The sequence below is a fragment of the Accipiter gentilis genome, chromosome 4, assembly GCF_929443795.1.
Source record: "Accipiter gentilis chromosome 4, bAccGen1.1, whole genome shotgun sequence".
NCBI lineage: Eukaryota > Metazoa > Chordata > Aves > Accipitriformes > Accipitridae > Astur > Astur gentilis.
In genome coordinates, this window is record NC_064883.1 from 14,440,981 (window position 1) to 14,463,582 (window position 22,602).

The 22,602-nt window shown below is 35.6% G+C and overlaps 1 protein-coding gene across 1 annotated transcript in view; it reads right to left on the minus strand.

Annotated features, from left to right (window-relative positions):
• Positions 1-22,602, minus strand: part of AHR (aryl hydrocarbon receptor) — a 65,429-nt gene that overhangs the window by 13,476 nt on the left and 29,351 nt on the right. Inside the window, exons 3-6 of the mRNA XM_049798400.1 lie at positions 10,927-11,042; positions 7,059-7,148; positions 5,539-5,662; positions 272-402 (exon numbers count right to left, since the gene is read on the minus strand). Of these exons, the coding sequence (XP_049654357.1) occupies positions 272-402; positions 5,539-5,662; positions 7,059-7,148; positions 10,927-11,042 (461 nt within the window). The remainder of the gene's footprint in view (positions 1-271; positions 403-5,538; positions 5,663-7,058; positions 7,149-10,926; positions 11,043-22,602) is intronic.

The following is a 22,602-nucleotide window of genomic DNA, read 5'->3' on the forward strand; positions in this document are numbered from 1 at the left end:
GCTTTTTTATCTGCAAATCACACAGTACTTCACAAAAGCAGATGCTTATTCATATTGCACTGAGGAAACTGAGCCATGAGAAATGTGAGAACTGGTTGTAACAACATGTTGAAGGGGACACATTTGGTGTCTCTAACTGAAACATACGGGTTCAAGCAGCTCAGACATCTAAGGAGACTTCAGAAATTAAGTTGCTGTACATATTGTAAGGATAATGTAGATTTCCAACTTGCAAGCATATGTGGAAATTTTTACATAACTCCATACTCACCAGGAACCCAGACGAGTTATCCAGGAGGCATCGTAACCTGCAGATGAAATTCCTTTCCATAAAGGAAGAATTCTCTGGAGGAAGTTGGTCTGGGTTATAATAGGTTGCTGGCTGTGAAAAGCCATTATCTCCTACAGGAAAAGATTATTTATAAGGATTATTTTTAGAAGAACACCTAGTGAAGGCTATCTATAACAAATCATCTTCCGTCTCATAAACAAAGCATTAGGTCATGACCCGAGCAAGAACAATGTAAACTGGAAACATCCACAGAACCTATACTGATTATAACACTAGGTTAAGTATCAGTTCTTCTGATGGAATTATGTTTTACAGGCTATGGTATTAGAAAACAAACTGGATGCAAGTTTGGTTTTTGGGTTTTTTTAAGTGGTGCTTTTTGGTGTTTTGTTTTGGGTTTTTGGTTGGTTGTTTTTTTAATTTATTCATTATGTTTGTCAACAATCTAGATTCTGAATCAGTTGCGGAGAGCAAAGTTCTCAGCAGAAAGCACATTTCTGCAATGGCAGGATCTGCAAAAGGCACAGGAACTATAGGAACTGAGTATTCAAACGCTCAGTAGGTGGTATCAGACTGTGAAACTGTTACTTTGCAGACAGCCAGGTGAAAAATGTAGCAGTAAATAAAAAGAAGCATCTTTAAGAAAACACCACAATAAATCAATGTGAGTACTTTCTCTAATGGATGCAATACCACCCCCCACCACCCAACTAGTGAAAATATTTCTGGACTGTGCTGATCAAGAAAACACCACAGTTACCTCTCCAGAGGAACCTGGAGCACTTCTGTTTTGTTGATTTTGTGGTTTGGGTTTTTTGTTGTTGTTGTTTTTTGTTGGTTTTTTTTTTTTTAATTTTTAAACCAAACAAGACTCCAAAACATGATTGACAACTAGGATAACAACGTGATATTATTCTGCCACTTCAAGACAAGCATTTGCTGCTAAGTGGCATTTAGAAAACAGACTTAAACATTTGGAATAAAAAGTAAAACCAGAAGGTAAATCAATAAACTTCTGATAGAATACATATGTTCTGCATGAGACTACATATACAGAGATACCACAGCATGTCTACTCACAGCAAATTTAGCAAAATGATATTGTTTGTAATACATATAAAAAACCACAAACTGCTAATTCCCTAGGAATTCATACACACAGAAACCTAAGAAAAAACAGTGTAAAATGCTATTTTAGAGTGCTAAACCCTCTGTAATTTAAAAAAATAGTCCATATACTCCGGGAGAACCGATTGCCACACACAGACAGAAGAAGAATACAGATTTTAAGGAAAAACCCATATTGACCTTCCAGACTTGGAGATGAAGCCAGGGAGAGCATGTCAATCACACACCACATTATGTTCTCTAGAACATTATTTTGTCTCTTGGACAGCTGCAAAAACTTACAGATAGGCTAGGTAGTTTGTACAACGGCAAATCAAACCCAAAGGAAGAAAAATCATGACCAAAAGCCAGTTCAATTTAATCTCCTATTAGTTGAAGGGACTGAACTGGAGTCAAATCAGATTGCTGATGGCTCAGCAAGAGGCCTTGCAACCTAAGGCCATATAAAGCCAACAAGAATGCCAAGTTATCCTGCTTTTCAGATAAAATCAGGAGATACCCCCTCCCCCCACCACCACTCCCCAAAAGAACTGCTATGCAAGGTCAATTTTTGCTGAACAAACTTCCAGGTATGGAGAAAAAGGGCCCTCGCTGATAGTGTGTATGAAAAGGGATAACCTGAAATTACAGCCATCTACAATTCTGCAGATTTTCATACACAGTATGGTGGCCAAAGCCACCATTATAAGCCTATCCCATAGGTACAGAAACTCAGATACCTGTAGTCCAATATAGTTACCACCTAAATCTGATATTAGAAAATAAAAAATTCCCACACTTGCCATATGGATGGTTCTCAACAGAGAAAAGCAAACTTACTTCCTTACTGCCTACTGCTGCAGATTTTTTTTTAATTGCCCTAATTACTGGGGAGAATTTTCAACACTTCTGAAGCATTGCTTCAGAATGAGGTGCTGAAATGGGTTAGACACTTTCTGAAGAAGCAATGATTATGAAGAAAGGCTATCAAAAGAAACAGCTTGCAAATCCCAACTCATATTTCAAAAATGTCAAATCTGACATCCTTGAGAATCCCTGCATGTATATTACTTGAGGTCTCCTCAAAACAGTTAATACACTGCATATATCAACATTAGCGTTTCACAAGTATCAGCACCGAGGAAGCCACTAGAATACTTCCCCCCCCCCCCCCCCCCCCCCCAAGCAATCCCAATATTTCTGTTCCTTTTCTATTGCCACAACTTTATTCCTGCAAGACCAGCTACTACTAAGAAAGGTACTGGCTAGCGAGGCCAAAAGAAAATTGATATCAACAGTTGGCTACTGTCAGGAAAAGAGCTGACTGGAATTGCTGCTGGCCAGGCAGGAGCATACTGAGAACACTGAGTAGTTTAGACTGCCTTAAAGGCCCTCTGTGTGTTCAGTTGATTTTTTCATGGAGATTAAATGAGACTATGGGCATCTTCTTGGAGGGGATGTAGGGAAGGACTTTAATCATCAGTAGCAGACTCCGTGAAGGGCTCTGATTAAGTCCTCCAACTCAGATAAACCTTCTGGCTGAGGAGTGCCTACCGGCTGTAGCTCTAGTATCCAATAAGCAGTGCAAGGCTTTCTGCTGGCATCCTTGGCACTGGTGAGCATGTCCTTCAGCATTTCTGCCACAGGAGCATCTTAGTGTTATTCTTTTGATAAATACAGAGCTGGAATTTGAATGCAGGTATCTTATCTGGGTTCTTTCAAGTGTCTGTCAACTTCCCTAATAAAACAGGCAGTTCCCAAGAGTGAACAAGGCTTTGGTGGAAGAAGTAACACTGTCTGTAGCTCATGAGAGGAGTGGAACAGAACTCAAAACTGGAGGGAATGGGCCTCAAGCCCAAGCCTCCCACATTTGTGAACAGGAGGCAGAGAGGTTTTAGTGCCAGGATCTTGGAGAAGTGGCTCACTGTAAGAAGGCAAAGAGTCTTACAGAGCATCTGCAGTCCCTAGAACAAAACCACCAGTTAACACTACAGGGGTTAGAACCTGTAGCCCTCATGAAGGTCACACTGGATCTCATCAACACCACGGAGCGATGTGCAGAACATGCTGTGTACATTAAGTCCTTTTCTTTCTCTTTAAGCTCAAAACCATACATGGTTGCATAGCAAGTGAACTTTAAAAGATAATCCAGACTTAAGGCCCTGAAGCAGATATTTGGGACTGAAAAATCAATTTTGCAGACTTCTCTGGGAAGATGACAGGACTGGGAGGAATGTCTGGGAAGCACAGTAACAGCTGAGGAAACCAGTGGTCTAGGGGCATACCAGAGTATTGAGTGAGAAACAACGAGTACGAGCTAACTGAAGAAGAATTATTTCCCAGACTCAGACTGAAATCTGTACTTAAGCCTGAGCACAATTATAATGTCTATAAATATCTACATAAGGCCAGCTGAATGTATTAAAAAGGAAATGGATTAAATGAGCAAAAATGGAGAGGATCCTTATTATCATAGCATTATCCTTTGTTATGAATCTGAATTCAGTTTAGAAATCCTCAATGTCCAAAGATCTTACACTACTTGAGGGCCAAATATAATTAGCAGCTTTTAGTAAGCTAGGAACACAAGGTACGAAACAAATAATTGTTTGTAATCCTGCTCAGCACTTCCTGTCATTCGGTCAAATCTGATGCCAAGTCAACCTGGCATTGTACTTTTCAAACACAACCTTTTGTAAATTCACATGCACTTGCTTAAGCGCTATAGAACACCATTTCACGCTAAAGCAAACAGTAAGTCACCACATAAAAACCTGGTTTCTGAGTGCCAGCAGCTGTTTGCTGTACCAAATTGTCATATTAACTAGTTGTATTACATGTTTTCAACTGGACTGTGTAGATTGATCCATAGATGATATAACAATGTTGACCACTAAATGAAAAAATTGAAATTTACTGAGCTGTGAGCCAAACCAGTAAATATAATTTGCTGGTTTTTATTTCTCTATCGAATCATGGCATTTCCATACTCTGAAATATTAAACATGAAAATGTTAGAATTTTAAGTCAAGTTGCTTTATGAATAGTAGATTTATTAAAAAATAACATGGATTTTTTCTGGATTAAAAAAATAATCTATCATCAAGTAATTTACAGTAACAGAGAGCTTTACCTACATACTTAAACAACTGTTGTGCAAAATGAAGCGTTACAGTTGTCTCAACAGTTTTGTTGTCATTATGAGGCAGGGACATGCTTACCATATTACACTTAACTATCTGTACCTACGTGATCTCTGTTCCCATATACAAGCAATGTGTTTCTCCTTAGTTGTTTCTCAGTATAGCAGGTCACTTCAGCATCAGTCAATAACATGACAATCTGATGCTCTAACAAGCATACTACTTGGTCTTAAAGGCTCATCTATTTCATCTTTTATTTCTCTTCCCCTTTTATTCCCAAGAGAAGTACTGGTCTATGTGGCAGCCTGCATATAACGGTGACAGATGTGAAAGTTTTACTCTTTCACGATCAGGAATAGACTATTCCATATATTAACACCATATCTTACACATTCTTAGTCATGGAATGGATTTACCAGCCTGGAGAGCTTACAGAAGCTGTCATACCCAATTGTCTGCTGGCCTTCCTAAGCTAATAAATTTGGTGCAGCGAGCTGTAACAAGGAGTAGCAGATGTAAAAGAGAGATCATTACTTCAGATAAATCACTTTCTCATTCAAACAGTGATTAAAGATGAGCCATATAATTGAGAGTGAACACAGAAGAATCAAACTTCCTTGTTTCTTATGTCACCAAAAGAAACTGTCCACTTCTAACTGCCCTGTTTGCAACAAAAACACGCAGGATTACCTGCTTTGCTATTTACCACAGACATGCAAGACATTCAGTCATTTATACTCCAAATTAAAGTCTTCCAATTTAAAGTATAATTGGTATTTTAATGGTGCTGTGCTATGAATAGCAATGCTCATTTAAAGGGCAAAAAAATAGTAATTCCCACTGTTGGCTAAACATATCCATAAAATTCAAATAAGTTTAAAAGATGTTCTTCCTTCCTGTGTTCATACAAAAGAATTTAAACTTTTTTACATACACAAATTAAAAAAACACCCAACTAATCAGACAGGCAAACACATATGCTGGCTGCATTCTCACCTTGTACACTCGGTCCGGAATCTGCAGACTGGGCAGGATTTAATGCCCAATGTAGCTGTCGTTGAAATTCAGGTCTGTCTTCTGTGTGAATCAATTCAAATACACTCTGGTGTATAATATCAGACTACATACAAAAGGTAAAAAGATGGGAAAGAAAGAGAATAAGAAACTTATATGACAATATGATATAAGTTGTCTGGTTGACAACACTGCTATGGATACAGCAAAACCCATTTTCCTCAGGGATTAAAACATACATTTGCATGCAAGTGGCAAAGCTTCACAGAAAAAATTTTAGCAGCACAGAGGAGAATGGCAAAGCTACAACAGCCAGGATCAGTGGTTGAAAGAAATTAAGGGGAAAAAACCCACCCAAGAAAAGCGTCAGTCAACTAAGAGGAGTTCATTCCCTGTTTTCTGCATGGATGAAAACCCCAACCATTATACAAACAGAAAATATTTAAACTAAAACATAGATCTAAAGAAATTAAGATGAGCTGGCAAAAGCAGAAGCCTAGCTCAAACTTTGTTTTGATAAATTTCATAAAAGAATCAGTATTTTCCAGAACAAATTGCCAGAAATGCTCCTTTTTGTAACTTTAAGACTTTACTTCTATATCATGCACTTGATTTATTGGCATTACTATAGAAATTTTATGCCCAATTTGTTTTCCAAGCTTTTTTCTTCATTCCCTAACACTGAAAGAATCTGTAAGCCCAGGAATAATTATGTTTTGTTTGAAATATTTTCTTTTACACAAACATTCCCCCATCTCTTATCAGCTAGCTAAAATTGCAGACCAAGCAGAGTTTCCCCGTTTTTAGACAACAAATGACTCTATCATCATCCAGTACCCAAAGATATAAATTGATAACTATAACTAAGCTTCTATCATCTTAACATAAACAAATCCCAGGAGTTCTAAGAAAGGCAACATGTGCCCACTGGGTCTTGGTCTTTACTACTTTGGTACCTGGCTTGCAAGCCAAAGGAAGTTAGCTATAAGTGATCTGCACCATAAATTGTAAGTAACAAGTGCTTGTTTTGAAATAAGTAAGAAAATAAAGTAAATATGAGCAAGAGAACACTAAAATTCTAAAAATATTACAATCACTTAGTTGATACTTAAAACCTCAAGGCATATGGAGTTAATTTCGTATGAAAGGTTTCTATTAAAATAATTCCCTTCTCATTGAATTATGTCTCACTCAGCATCATAAACCGGGTAACACCACAGTATAAATTTCAAACAGTTGTTCCAGTAAAGACTAATTAAGTGTGAAAATTTCCTATCTTGCCTAACTCAACTTTGGAAATTGTATTCCTGTTGTGTTTGGCCTGAGGTCCCATTTTAGCTATGTAAGCTGATAGAAAAGTAATGTGGTTTCAGAGTAATCCAACCCAAAGTACCTAACTGATATTTTTATTACACAAACTATCAGACCCTAAATATGAACACTGATGCCCTCTGAAATTAAGCAAAACCTCTGCAAAAAAATAGAGGAAAAAATAAGCTTACTTGTTGGAACCCCAAGTAGTCTTGGATAGTAGAAGAGACGTAGAAAACCAGAGCATCAGCTGTAACAACTAATACAAAACCATTTAATGCCTGGGGAGGAAACACACCAATCTGTCAGCTTCAGAGACAAAATTCCAGATAATTATTGTGGCTGTAAGTCTACCTATACCTTAGTCTCCCAATAAAATGTGCAGCATGCAAAAACGTTATCATTATCTAATAGCACAGATAGAAGGATTCTTCATTGTGTCTCTACAGTATACATGGCACAATGAAGAAAACGGGATCTAATGGGGGAAAATAAATAAATAAATTGTTCTCCTGGAAAATTCAGGGGAGCAGCCAAACCCTGTTGATGACTTTTAATTACTCTTGATTGTAGGAGAAGGACAGCAGTGTGAACAACTATAAGTTTATCTAATATCAACCATAGCTCGCAATGCTTGCGCAGCTCAAACCTTCAGTACGCCCAGCTGCCCGCAGCACAAGCGGGAGCCATGTCACAAACCCATTCCCAAAATCTGTTCTATTCACAGTGCAGACAGGCCTAAGTGGACAGGAAATCAAGTGATCAAGATCCCCTATATAGTCCAAGAAAACATTTTATAGCATACTTAAAATAGAAAACCTCTGCACAAACGGACTCTTGCAAGTAAACAATGTTTTTTGAAGAGATTTCCCCCTTCATGAAGCAGCAGACTAAGCGGCTCCTTACTCAAAGTCACGCAAAGGGAATTTATCTGAACTCCCAATCAATACGGTTCATGGCAATTGTTGTGATAGCAAACAGTACATTTGTGACTTGGCAGCTCATCTGAAAGGTGCTGATTTACTTCTATGGATTTCAGTCAAGATTTTAACAAAAGGCTGTCTCGAGGGACTGGATTAAGTATATTGTACCACTTAATTTTCTCAGCTGCATTCAAAGTAAAATTTGGCCAGCATACCCAAAATACATTTTTTTAAAAACTCTTTATTACGCAAAATTACTGTAACATAGAAAAATGTAAAGTAAGTGAAGATATCCTATATCTTATTGTAACAACATTATATATTTTTATTATAAACCAGCATCATTCTTCCACAAACGTTAACTCCCATAGCCCCACACTATGGTAACCACCATAGTCGCTTTGCCATATTTTGCAGAGATATGGTTTTACTTTTTCTTGTTCTTTTACTAATATGGTCTAACTAAGTCAAGTTAAATATCTGACTAAATGACTGGTCTTTAAATACTGTGAACCACTCCTATTTAATGTGTAGACATCTCTTACCTATTCTCATAAACAGTTGTGAGCTCTATAAAAACTCTTTATGCAAGTTTAGCAAACTTTACCTGAACACAGTATGAGCTAAAAAAAAAATTTAATAATAATGTGAAATTAAATTGCATAGCCAATCCAAGAAATCTTGAGTAGTTACATAGAATCTTTGGTTTTGATGAAGTTCACAGTATTTCCAAGGGAGCAGAATGCTGCAATGGCAGGTGCTTGTGTCCTCTACTGACCTATTCTGCAGGGCATTTCAACTCAGGTGGTTGATAGAAAAAGTCTGCAAAATGCACGGTATCTAATTCTGGCCCACATGTTAAAATTGGTTATTCTGCTCTGTTTCATACAAAGCTATGTACAGCTCCTGTACCTGGAATTCAATCACATTTCACAGTGGCGCTGGTACGCAGTTCATCTTAAAACAGGATTGTTACTGCAGAAATCAGATGCCTTCTGTAAGCCAAAAATTCTGTAAAATGCCAGTTTTTTGGCCAAAAATCTAGCGCAACAAACTACTGAAGTTCCTTAAAACATACATGTATCCAGGATATACCAATAAATGGGAGATTGGTTCTGATGGAGGTTTTGGCAAAATGCAATCCTAAAATAATTTTCTTTAAAGGCATAACGAAATGTCTCCATGAGTTTATTATTTTGGACCATTGGAGATAATATTTGTGCTTCTACAAAAATACTTTCAATATTCCTAATGCAAAGTCAATTACAAAACTGTTCATTACTGGTGGGAATTCAGATGTTTTAAAAATTTCTTAGAGGTCTTCCTTTGACTTGCACTTCATATCATAAACTTGCTTAGACTGTAATAGATTATGTATCTAAAATAAGAAACTGAAATAATATAAATAATTTTAAAGGAGATATAGCTTAATTTTAGGGAAGGCTATGCATTTGCTCTCTACTTCCACAATATATTGAATTGGTAAGGCAGTTCCTATGTTGGAAATTAAAGACACAATCTTCTGTTTGTTCAGAAACAAGAAAAAACGTCTGATGAACAAATAAAACCAAATATAAACAATATGGTATATATTCATACCAACTTTGCAAAAATAGAGAGAAAAATAAAAAGGAAATGTTCATCATAAGTTATAATTCACAGAAACCTGTGTGACACAAAAGACTTCCAAGCTTAGACAGAAAGGAAGGATTTTACCAAAATTTACATCTTACTGATGCTCAGTTATCTTCCAGAAAATTCCCACTTTCATCACTCATCATTTCCTATATTCCCTAAGAAAACTCTATCTGCATATTCATTCTTATAATTATTTTTTTTTATATATAAAATATTTACTAAACAAATTTGTTTAAGAAATTCAGGTCATTTACTTACTTCCCAAGGGGGGCAGAATTTACAGTAACAAACAAGTATATCACCCATTTGACTTTCATACTGGAAAGCAGTTTGCTATAGCAGTTCCCTCATATAACTTCCATTCAGAAGTCATAAAAAATAACTAGATTTCACATCAAATAGATGCCTCCAATATATACCATATACTGTACCTTTTTAGATAATTTCTGTTTAAAAGAAAGCTGTTCACCTGCAGTAACTCCATAACAGTTCTTTGTCATACTTTATTAAGGTTAGAAAACTACATACATGTCCTAGTTTTTTAGTCAGTTAGGAAACAATTTTCAACTAGCATTAGTTTTCAATAATTGTTTTGTGGGATTCTTAGAACCTGTTTTCTTTTCTACCCTTTAAACAGTTAAATTAATTTTGTTCTAAGCAAACCATTGGCTCTGACCGATCTAATGATTTGCCACTTCTGATAGATATACCAGTGTGAAACCTGTGTACAAGACAGATTATCAACGTATTTCAAATGGAGCTGCAGGTCACAGTAAAATCTATTTTGTGAAACTAATTGGAACATTGGAATACTTATATTAGTCATTCCTGAGTTTAATCTGGACCTAGTATTATATCATTATATTTCATATGCTTTGACACTCTAGGACATTAAAACAGACTATAAAACAGACTATATAACTTTAAAAACCCACTGGTTTTCATTAATACTTTCCATTAGTTCACATTGCTAGAAGTTATGATAGTATTTTAAAATTTGTCCTGAACCTATACTATGAACTCTGGGTTCTTTCAAACCATTCAGAAAGCAAGATAATCCAGCAAGCCCAAGGTCTTTTAAAGAGAAATTGTTTTTTTGACAATTAGTTACCAATCTACAGTAGATGACTGACCTATCTGAACTTTATGAAGATTGTTTCTTCATATGAATATCTTTATTAACAATAGATGCAAAGAGATGGGAAAAAACCAACTCTAAGAAATGACTCAAAATGTTAAGAGGACCTTGTAGTCTAACACCCGCTCTTCAGTATCACTACTACCACCAGAGAAAAGTGCAAGAGCTACATAATATTAACCTAAAGAAAATGAGGAAAGAATTTGACAATAAGAAAACTTCATTTTTTCAATCTCATCAGTGAATAACTGGTATGTTAAATACAATAGAATCTAATTTTTTTTCTTTTTTTTTTTTTTTCTTTTTTTTTTTTTTTTTTTAATTTAAATCTTGGTATAATACGTCCACTGCAAAACGTACCTGCAGTAAGAGTTCTCCTTCCAGGATCTGCATCCCTTCTCCACATTTTGCTGTCCTACTGTTTTCCTGAATGCCATTTCTTTCTGGTCTTGTGGAGTTAGAAGATTTTAATGCAACTAGAAAAAAGAAAGAAAAGAGTTGAGTGATCTTTGCAAGGCTCACTAAAAATTTATGTGATAATGTGTTATTTTGTGTAAGAAAAAAATTATATTTTGAAAATGCTTATAAAGTCAATCTAATGAAAGATTTCTGTTTCAGTGTCAGACTTTTTCCTTACCTTTAGAGATAACACCCAAATTTGTCATCTGTCTCCTTTCTAAACTATAATACTTTCACAACAAAATCAGCATTATTGAAATCAAACCAAATCTCTTTATTTTATTCCTTCTTTTTCTTCTCCTTATTTTCACTATAAGGCTTACTTTCAGTTTGTTTCCCTTGTTAATAAAGGACATTATAGTTTTCATACAACAACCTCCTATAACCTGATAATGTCTCTGCTTTAAGGTATGATAACACCTACACTTATTCTTATCCCATCTAATTTCAGACATCAAGCTATGGTACCTCAGATATAAGCTTGCTCTAGACCTAAAGCTCCCTTCAGAGAAAGGAAAGAAAGAAACAGGAACCCTAAATGCATATTACACATTAAAGAAAACAAAGAAAGCCATTTCAAACAAAAAGGGTGGGGTTGTTTTTTCTGCCATAGTTAAATTTTAACCATTAAAACAATTAAGCAAACTTTCCAATTTTAGATAAAATACTACAACGTCAATCACCATTATTCAGGTCACAAATATATCCAATTGAAAGAAAAAAAATTACCCAATAAGGGATGAAGAATCAGACCAAATTGCTTCAAAGTACCTGAAAGAGATACACTACCTCCCATCTCTGCACCATGTTTTCTAATAAAAAAGGACATTGTCAAGTAAAACTAGATACTCAAAGATTGTCCATAACTTGGAATTTATCTACTTTCCAAATAGCTGTAAAAAGAAAAAGTCTCTAAATCTGAAATTAGTCTGAGTGGGTCTGTAGCATCTCAACAGCTTAAAATTACTTGAATAATTGTAGCTTAAACTTTTACCATAAAGCTAAACACCACCACCTGCTCCCAACCCCAAAATTTCTAAGCTGCAAACCAAGGGAAATTTATAGAAACAACTGCACTTCTGTAAAATACCAGCAGTTTATCTCATAATAATGAGATATTCACCCTAAATTCCAAATGATTTTTCAACCTGCTGAAAACCTTCATTTTTCAGCTGCTCAGAACTTTAGTCAAGAAACCTGAAGAACTCCTGTTCAATCTCTTTTCAACTAGGTTAAATGATATTTTACACTAAGTATATTGACTGAAGGATAAATTATGCCTTTCAGATTTTTTTTAAGCTATTACTGCAGCTAACAACTTTCAAGCCAGACAGTTTTCATTAAAATATCCCTCAAAGGCACCACAGAGGAAAAACATGTTCTAAAAAAGACATTAACTGATTAATCAGTCAGGAATTTATCTGAGGGTTTGCTTTGAAATTAAAACCTTAATACTCTTCTTCCTACCAGATAGTCAAAAAGTCCTGTAATAGGCCACACAGAATTGCAATTGCAAATTCATTTTAAATTCAAACACAGCCTAAGCACTGGTATGGCTATATTCCTCCTAACTTTCAAAGGGTGCAATAGGTACACCTGAAGTTACACATTTTGCTGAATTGGAACCTACACCTTTTGCAGAAATCAGAACGTGGATGGACTCAAGCTGTTGTTAACTGAGACAGATGGAAAATTGCTGACAATCTGTATTTAAAAAAAAATGGAAAATACAGTGGAAATTACAGCTGTATACATCATCAGATGTATACAACTCCTCAGAAAAAACCAAACTGAATTTACCTTGTTCTGATAGATAAATCATAGGCCAGCTAGCACCTACTAGAAGCCACCCAAGTCACTGGAGTTTCTGCCTCAACACCCATAGGTAAGGCGAAGAGATCGCACTACAGGGGACTTCATGTTCTGAGACTTTGGAGATGCATTGCTACGTGACAGCTCTAAAACACTCACATGCCTTTAAAGACTAAGTTGGAAAAAGGTTAACTGTTCCATCTATGGAAAAGAAAATTTTTATCATCCCTCTTCTCCATTAATAACAGGGCATCAAAACTGAAGTGTAGATGTTGCTTAGGTAGGTGTGGTCTTCCACTGATTTCATAAAAATTAAATTCCCTTTATTAAATAAAAATTAGATTTTTTTTTTTTAGCTGGTACTAGAAAAAGCCAATTTCACAAAAATCAAAAGTCAAATCAGCTAGAAGCACATAGTCGCAACCACAAAATTTATTTCTTTTTAGGTGGAACTGATAAAAATATAAATAATAATGTAGAAAAAAAACAGGAAAGAAGACCAAATATTTCTATTTAATACTTCTGAGAATAACAAGTGAGATATTCACATTTCATGATGGAAGTCCTTTTAGTCCAACAGAGCTAAACAGAAGTGACTGAATATTGATATTTTAGATCAAAAAGACGTCATAAATTTTAGACAAGATTTTAAAAACAGCTTGTTGAATTTCCTGCTGGGGAGATAGGACAATGGAATGGATGATACAGAGCTTTGAATAATAAATATTTAAAAGTAGTATTAACAAAAATAAAAATCAGTATCCAAACCAAGTGTAAACTTTAATAAAAAAATTATAAATGTAACTTGTAAAATTTACAATGCTAATACAATTAAGGTATGGTAATTACCAGCCCCATGTGATTAAACTTCTTTATCAATACTCTTCAAGCAAGCATTAAAAAAAAAAATGGTAGAAAGAAGTTAAGTAAGAGTAACAGAGACAACACAGGTCCCTGACACTGAGCAACGTTAGCTACCTGGTTGCATACTTGCAATGTGTGTGTGGTTCAATACAGTCAAGTGGAAGGCTACCAGACCCCAATAACAAGTTGCCTTACAGTATGGGAGGGCCATCTTGAGAAGCCGTAATTTTGGAAAGACTTAAGTCACAGCGCACAATGCTGTGGCCTCAGAAATACCAGCTAGAGGTATAGTAACAGATGACGATAAGGAGAACTAAAATGCGCAATTCATCCAAAGGTAATATTACAGTCAACATCACCTAGTTTAAAATCAGCCATGAATTCTGCTACTTCTCGTAGTCTATGTTACTCATGTAGTCAGACAAATAATCCCAACAGTTCATTGGGAATCTTTGAATCTCTGAATTAAGTACAATTTGTTTCGGCCTATACCCTCTTAATTTTCAGCCATAGGAAATTAAAACATGACTACTCCCACAGAGTAAATAGCAAAAATCTGTATGCATACTCTAAAATACATGAAAGACACAAGCAAATTGCTTCTCAAAATTTCCCATTAAAAACTTTAAAGCAACAAAAATAAGACAAAGTTGTTTATCCCTGTTAAAAAAAAATAATCTGCTACACGATTTTAGTAAGAGGGCTAGATTGTAAGCACTTGTTTTGCACGTAGGTTAATGATTGTCACTTAATCCTATGTCCAGCAACAAGCATCATTTCCATTGCCCAGACTTTCCTGATTTGAAGTAAAAGCTAAATCCCAAAGACAACAAAACTAGATAGTGACCTTTAATAGTGGGGTTTTTTTAGACAGAGAACAACATTATAGTTTCTGGTATATTTGTTTTACAGTTGTGAAATGCTTTAGCACCCAAACCAGCAAATGTGAAAGATAGTCAGTTTTACATTATATCTACAAGGACAAGTTAAATAACGATGGTAACATCAGTGTTTACCAGCTTCTTATCTCTGATTTTAACTGTTACATTCAGGTGATGAGAGATTTGTACAGAGATCTAGTGTACTTTATTAGGCTAACAGTATGGCTGGAAAAAAGAAAGTAAGTCTGACATACAACTGCTTCTTCAGGTCTGGAACAGAATTCAAGCAATTGAGTCCTAACTATTGCCAAAAGCCATCTTTCATTTTAAAACGGTATAAGTATTCATTGAAAAATTATTTTCAATACCTACAGACAACAGGTATTCAGCAGTCTTTCTTCTTTCCAGGGAATAACATGAGAATGGCAGGGAATAGTATGAGAAACTGCTTTGGGATATATCCTAAACTGCACGAGTTATAAGCAGTGTGCTGAATCAACTGATATTACATGATAGATCAATTCATGAACTATCTGTTGAGATATTCAGAAGTTAATCTAATATGAGGAAAATTATTTAAAAAAATCTATCCACCACCTCATTTCCACCATCTCCATGCTATCCCCCAAGAGAGGCCTTAGACCAGGATGAAAAGGCCTTTTTCACCTTCAAACACTTGATCTCTAGGGTTTCTGCTTGGTAGACATGCTCTCCCCAGCTGCAACCCACAGCAACTGGTGTCCTCTTCCTTCTGGGCTGTCACTCCTGTTCCCTTTGCCATCATTGCTTCACTTGACAGCCAGCTGCTTTGAAATCCCTTCTCCACTATTTCATCCAGTTCAGCTTGCAAAAATCAATGACCGTGCAGCCATCTGTAGCTACCAGAGCACTTGCAGCAGGAATCCTGTAAATGGTGATTCCTTACTCTGTTTACCAGAAGTTACAACAGCAGAGAACCGCAAAATTGTCACAGAGCAAGAGCAAATACACTCTACTGACATACTTGAGGGGGCACTACCTGTACTAATGGTAGCAAAGTTAATAAAGTAACTGGTGATGCAGAGAATTCAGCGTAAACTATATGTCAGGAACTATGTAGCCAACTTTCTGATGGGCATTCATATAGGAACCCGATTTAACACACAAATACTTGTCTACTTTAGTATTACTTTAAGAAAATAATTTTGGCAGTTAAACTTCTTAAAGCAATAGAGAGGCATTCAAAAACTGTTCCAGTTCCCGTTTCCGTGAAAGAAGGGACACACCTACAATATTTGTACAAATATTCAAAAGGAATATTAGTAAAAATGAAATCTAATAAAAATGCCTTTAACCTGCACATGACTACTGTCTTATGGAATATTTGGTTGTCTGGCCATAGAACAAGAGACGAGCATTCCTAGCAGTGTATATCAGGACACTGGCAATACTCAACTCAGCCAAACCAAGTTCTATTACACTGTTTTCCTCAAATCTAGAAATGACCTAATTTGAAAAAAAGTGCATTTTTGGAAAGCATCAGAAAGAACAAAATACACAAGAAAAAAATAAAGGTAATTTTTTCTGTGTTGAGTGACTAAAGAAGTTTTTCTGACGTAAATTAAGAAAATATACCACATTTGCTGGTGCTTAGCCGTGGAGTCTGGAGAGATTATTCTCCACTGAAACCTGAGCATTCCCACACCAAATGTCTCATTATTATTAAAGGAGTGAAGAAATGTACGATTAAACAGACTTTCCATCTCAAAATTCGCCTAAACCAGCCACGTGTTATAAGAGTGCTGAATACAAACTGATTCAGTGATTGCCGGCTGAAAAGCTTCATGGAAACCATACCAAGATACTCTGCAGTTAGAACCTTTTCTCTTTCCTACCTCTTCCCCGAAGAAAAAGCATAGAAACAGTTTTAGTTTTTGAGGATTCAGGGTAGATCACCACAGAGAGGCGAGAGAATGCCAAGATGCCAAATTTTAACTGGGCCTTTTAGCATCATACTGAGATATAACAAATTACTTAAATCAGGCTGGAGATAATTTTTACATTTAGGTGAATGATCTGTTCAAGCCTAAAACTGTATTGAAGTTAACACTTGCCTAATACCACAAGTATATCGTTAGCACATCAGTCATGCAGTCCTGGAATTTAATCTTAAAGAGCTTCCCAGAACTGCTTTATATCAAATTTTGGCACAGTTCCCACAATTCAGCTGAACAGGTCAAAGTTTGCAGTCAGAGCCAACTTAGACTGTTTCATAACCTTTCCAGTAGAATTATAAATTCAACTAGTCTGTTCTAGACTACTTTAAAAAAACAACAGTTCTCATGAGGCGACTGGTCCTACTCGCTTCAGCAACAAATGCTAGCCTCCAACAAAAAGTTCACCAGCCAAAGCAAGACAAGGAGGTCACTGCTGAGAAAACAGAGTTTAATATTAAACTCTTGCCTAAATCATTAGTATACGCTAAACTGTTTATACTGGCAAAAGATCCATTAGAGGTGGGAGAAAATATTCTGTATATCCACATAACTATATGAAACCTTAGCTACCTCCATTACTTAAGATTATATGAAACATTTTGCACCTGCTATCTCTGAGACTATAAAGGCAAAAACATTTATGAAAGTTATTGAGTAACACAAAGAAAAGTATGCAATTAATGCTTTTTTTTAGAAAGATAAAACATGCATTGATTGCATATTTTGTAAATAACTACACTTCTACTAGATAGCATAAACTGTACATTTCATTAATAAAACTTGCTAAGGATTGCTCTGTACTTAGAGATACAAGAGAAAATAAATACAATTTAGAATTACCGTAACTGTATCTCTAAAGTTTTAGTTATGTTACACAAAGAGGTAAGATAGACTTCTGTGTAGGCTGCATGTACAAGTAAAACATGTTATATATGGGGAAAAAAGAGTTTTGACTGTATTTTGCATACTTAAGTTTTGCATTTCCTATCCCTTCATATATGAATTCTGAATAATTTTCATGACAGCTTTATATTGTATATTTATATCCTATTAAAAGCTGAGCAAGTATTTATACTAAAGTACTAAAAAAGGCAACATATGGTAGACACATCCTTGTTTCTAATATTGACAAGTTTTTAATATTGAAGAGTTCCATGTTTTCATTTTTTAATTCCAATATCTTGGCCTCCAATTATTCTTCCATCTATTAACAATTAAATCTGAAAGCTGTGATATGCAGCAGCCTTTTCATTTCTTACATGTCTGAAGAAGAAACAATTTAAGGGCAGTCTTCCTTGTAAGCTGTGTTACAACTTACAATACAGCTTGTAAATTACAGTAAACTGTGGATGAATGAATGTATAAAAACATGTATTTTCCTTTACTATCAGAACACCAAATGTAAATACATTAATAAAAATGTAAAAAATTACATCACTATTCTGACACAGTCCAGAGCAATATACATAGAAAACAATTTACAAAACTAGTTATGGAAGTTGAATAACCAGATTTTGTACACATAAGCAAAATGAAGGTGAAATTGTACATTTGGGAGTGACTAGTACAAAGGATACCTTTTTCCTCTTAAGCATGTGAATGACTGAATATGCCAAATTATGACAATACTGGAATTGCTTTCAAAGAGTATACTTTTTCAGCAGAAAAATACCAATAAAACTTACGCAGGAGCTGCCTGTATTTTGATATTTCCATAACAAAAGCCAAACAAAGGTTAAAAAACTAGTAACAAACAACCTTCAACCTCAGAGGATATGGTGCTTTGATTCATGAGCATATTTTCAGCTAATGCTGAGACATATTAACATGTTTACACATTTAGGAAAAGCAACTGAAAAAAACTATGAGCCATGAGAGACAGGTATTTCTTGATTTGGCCTCAAAGAAATTATTCATGGTTCAAGAGAGCAAAAATGCCATGAAGCAGCTATCACAAGAGGATAAATCATACCACCATGAATGCTTTCAAAGAAGTATTAGTAGGTTATGGCTGGTGAGGGAAGGAAAAAAGAGACTGAGAGGGAATAACACTTACCAGAACAAGTTTTAACAAGAGAGATGGAGGAGAAAAACAAAAACAAAAAGCCTGAAAAAAATTATTTCCACTAATTAAAAAAAGAGAACAGAACAAGGGTAAAAAGTACGTGGTCAGGTTCTTGGAATTTCCTGGGCTTTTTAGAGTCAGTAACTTAACTGCTGTAGAGATACAGATCTCCTGATGTGTACAAATCTCTAGAAATCAAGAATTTCCAGGCATGTGTCTTATTTGCAGTGAAGATTGTGCCAGTGACTCCAGCCAGAACGCCTCGGTTCCACAGACCTGCACTGAACACGATGCAAGTTCCGCGCATGTGCACTCCTCAATTTCCAGTCCTCCAGTACTTTCTAGTTTAACCCAAATTCAGACCAACTAAAATGCAAACTCAGTTATACAATCAGACACCGCAGAGAGAGCACAAGTCAACCCAGCTGTGAGCATGCTCAAGTATACAAGAAATTTTCTTTAAGGGAAAAAGAAATGTAGCATTTGCCCCAGAATGCTTAGGCTAGAGAGAAAACAGAAAAAGGAAATTTTAATTTCTAAAAGTAGATGTTTCTGAGGTTTAAAAGTGCCTTAATACAAAAGGTTTCAGTAGAAACTCTTAGGAACCTTTAGGGGTTGCCACCAAAGCAACTACTACAAGGCCGTATTTGTCTGCTAGACTAAAGAAAACTATTTATACCCTTGGTATAATCAGGATAAAGAATTTCCAATATTAAGGTTCTATTAAGCATCACCCTTGAACATTTCACAGACCATGGATGAAAACAGACTTACAAACCAAAAATAAACCAGTGAATATATTGTCAGCATTGGACTGAAATTAGTCAAGGTACAGCTCCAGAACTTCCCAAGGGCCCACTGTACTTACACTTCAGACATGTCTTCATACATATTTTACACTCAACAACAGAAAAGCACAGAAGTGGTACACATTAACTGCTGCAGAAGTCTAAAATATTCTCTTCGTTGCAATCAATATATAACAAATACACATGAGGAATAAAAACAGTACACAACATTTTTCTCAATGCCAAGTACCATGGTTTTTGAACGTGCGGCATTTCAGATTCACCCAACAAACCCCATCTAGTTTTAAAATATCCTTGGGCTTCCCCCACTATGTAAAAAAGGTCCAAAGTGCAAAATATTATTTTCCATTTTTCTGTGATCAAATACTACACTTAAATAATTTAGCACAAAAGCTATTTTTGGCATAAGGAAGTCTGTTGCTTGCCCTTTCAAAATTGACATGTCTCTGAACTCAGACCAGTGCTACTTGGTTTCCAGGTCTATGGTAAGGATACGTTCCCAATGTTCAGAGTTATAAATCATAAGACAGACAAAAACTTGGCAGGAGTATCACCTTTTTTCTTACCTAAATTTCAATCAAATGTCACTGGCCAAGACTTAAAAGGAGCCGTGAATTTCCCAGAAATTACATTTCTGGATCACAAGATTATTTATGAGACAGTAAATGAGTTTACTGTTCTACAGGAAAAAAAAACAAAACAAAACAAAACAAAAAAACAACAAATCCACAACTTTTTCTTTTTTTTTTAAATCTCATTTTGCTGCTTGGTAAAATTTACCAACATTAACAACAAACAAAAGCAGAAAAAACCCCTTTCAAAAAGTTTCGAAACCCTTCTTTACACCTTTTGTTGATAAACCACCTTATCCTGGAATACCATAACATATTTTAATTCCCCTTTCTTTAGTCTGGTTTTGATATGTTATACTTGAACACAGTATGTATTTGAATAGGTATCTTCTATAGAAGATTTTCATTGAAATTTGTCATTTTTGTCATTAAATAGCATAGCTATAGAAAAGATCATACAAACACACATCAGCAACTTTTTAAAATGTCTTGAAGTTACACAAGACGAAAAAACAAGTCAGCAACTTATTTGCCATTTTACAGCATGTAAAGTTATGTGTTTACTGAATGACAATTTCAATCATAAAACCCATTTATAATAAAACTAGAAAATATATTTTAATAGGTTGTTGTACTGACAAGCTATTTTTCTGCTAAATATTAAACTACATGAATAAATAATAAACAGGAAGAAGAAGAAAACCATAAACCCTTTCTTTCTAGCACCTGAAATATGGGAAAGCCTCTATGAAAAAACTGCAGCTCTCCCTGGTATTATTTTTATACTAGCAGAAAGCCTCTTAGAAGAAATGAACCTTAACCTCGCTCTTCTACAGAAAGCTGAATAGGTAACAGCAGGTAACCAGGACAGGAATTAGATCTTACCAAATGAGTTTATTTGTAATGGGCTAAATGTATAGCGAATTCCTGAGCCAGAATTTGGACAAGACACTGGGTTTCCACTGTTATTTTGGACTTCATGGTTAAATATCCTAAAAGAATGATATTTTAATTGCAACAGTTTCCAAAAGTGACAGCTGTCTTCCCCCATAGCTTCAGTCAGATACATTACACTGAGTATTAACATACACTGACTACTGGACAACTAATTTACTAGTCTTTCAGAAAACTAACTGCTCAATTGAGTGGGAAGTGGATGAAGACAGCCACAGTAAAGAGGAAGCAAAAGGCTAGTTTGATTAGTGCATTACCAGGCACAGCTACCAGTTCTCATAAACAGAATCTTTTTTTTTCCCTTAAAAATATTTTAACATATGTTTTTAAGATTCAAAATTTAATCTAGAGTTTTACTTACGATTTAAATAATCAGTCCAGTGAAGGCTCTGTTCCCAATAATTCTAAACACTGAAATGATACATCCCTTTCATAGCACAAGCTTTTCAGTAAACGAAAAACTACATAAAATTGTCTCAATATTTTCAATACTTCCATTGTACTGTTAATAAACTGTCTCAGAAATCAGGATAGATACTCAAACAGCATCATTAAGCATCATCACTTAATTGACCCACTGATACAGGTACACAAAGCAAGCTCCTGCCTTGAGAAGATTGCCCTGGAGGGCAACCACACAAAACCAAAAGTACCTCAGACTTCTAATACAAGTTTTCAGTTTCTCATTGTAGTTTCACACTTTAGAGCTACGTGACTTGTGTGGACTTGCAGGGTTTTTTTGGTTGGGGACAGGAGGGGTTGGAGGGGTTGGGGTTTTTTGTTTGTTTTCTGTCTGTATTGTGGGGTTTGTTTGTTTTCCAAACTATTTAGAAATACAACTTATCATGAGACACTGACAGCACAAAGGACCTTTCTAGAGTTGTGACACTACCTGGCCATGGAGCTGATAAGGTACCCATGATGCATTGTTGCAGCATCTTGTATCTCTGGAGTTGAAAATTCTACATCACAATTTAAAAGGGATTTCAATCTGTTTCCACATAACTTTGTTCCACAGTTCTACAGAAAATACGAGACTTTGCTAGGTGCACAGAAAGAACAGCCCATTTCACCGACTCTGTTTCACACACATTCTTTTCTTGTTTGGGAATTCCATTTATTATTATTTCTAAAGAAACTTTGACATTTGAAAGGCTGTAGGTAAGCAATTACCATTTCCTCTCAAAATGCCTTTTGAAGCATATTCAACCTTCACTGCAGCTGAAATGCCACTAGAAAGCTAAGCTGGAAGGTGCAATGTCTTAAAGGAGACAAAGCAACATATTCAGTCAGTAACCGCTGTAAGAATTTAAGACTTGAGAGGGACATCACCACAGTAAATATCAAGCTAAATCTTAAGAATACTTAGTCCCTCCTTTTTTTTTTTTTTCCTATTCTAGTAAGGCGTATTTTGCTACTAGAAACTCCAAAACTCCAGTGTACATTTTATCACATCCAGTTTACTCCTATGTCCTCCTGTGACACCACTACCCATTAACTTCAACAGCTCTTCTCCCTTCTCAGTGTTACCCTACCCAGTAAATTCATAGACAGCCATCATAACGCCTAGCCTTCATTTTGCCATGCTAAACACGACAAAGTCAGTCATCTCCTGTGATATACAGTCTCTAGGCCTTCTCTGTA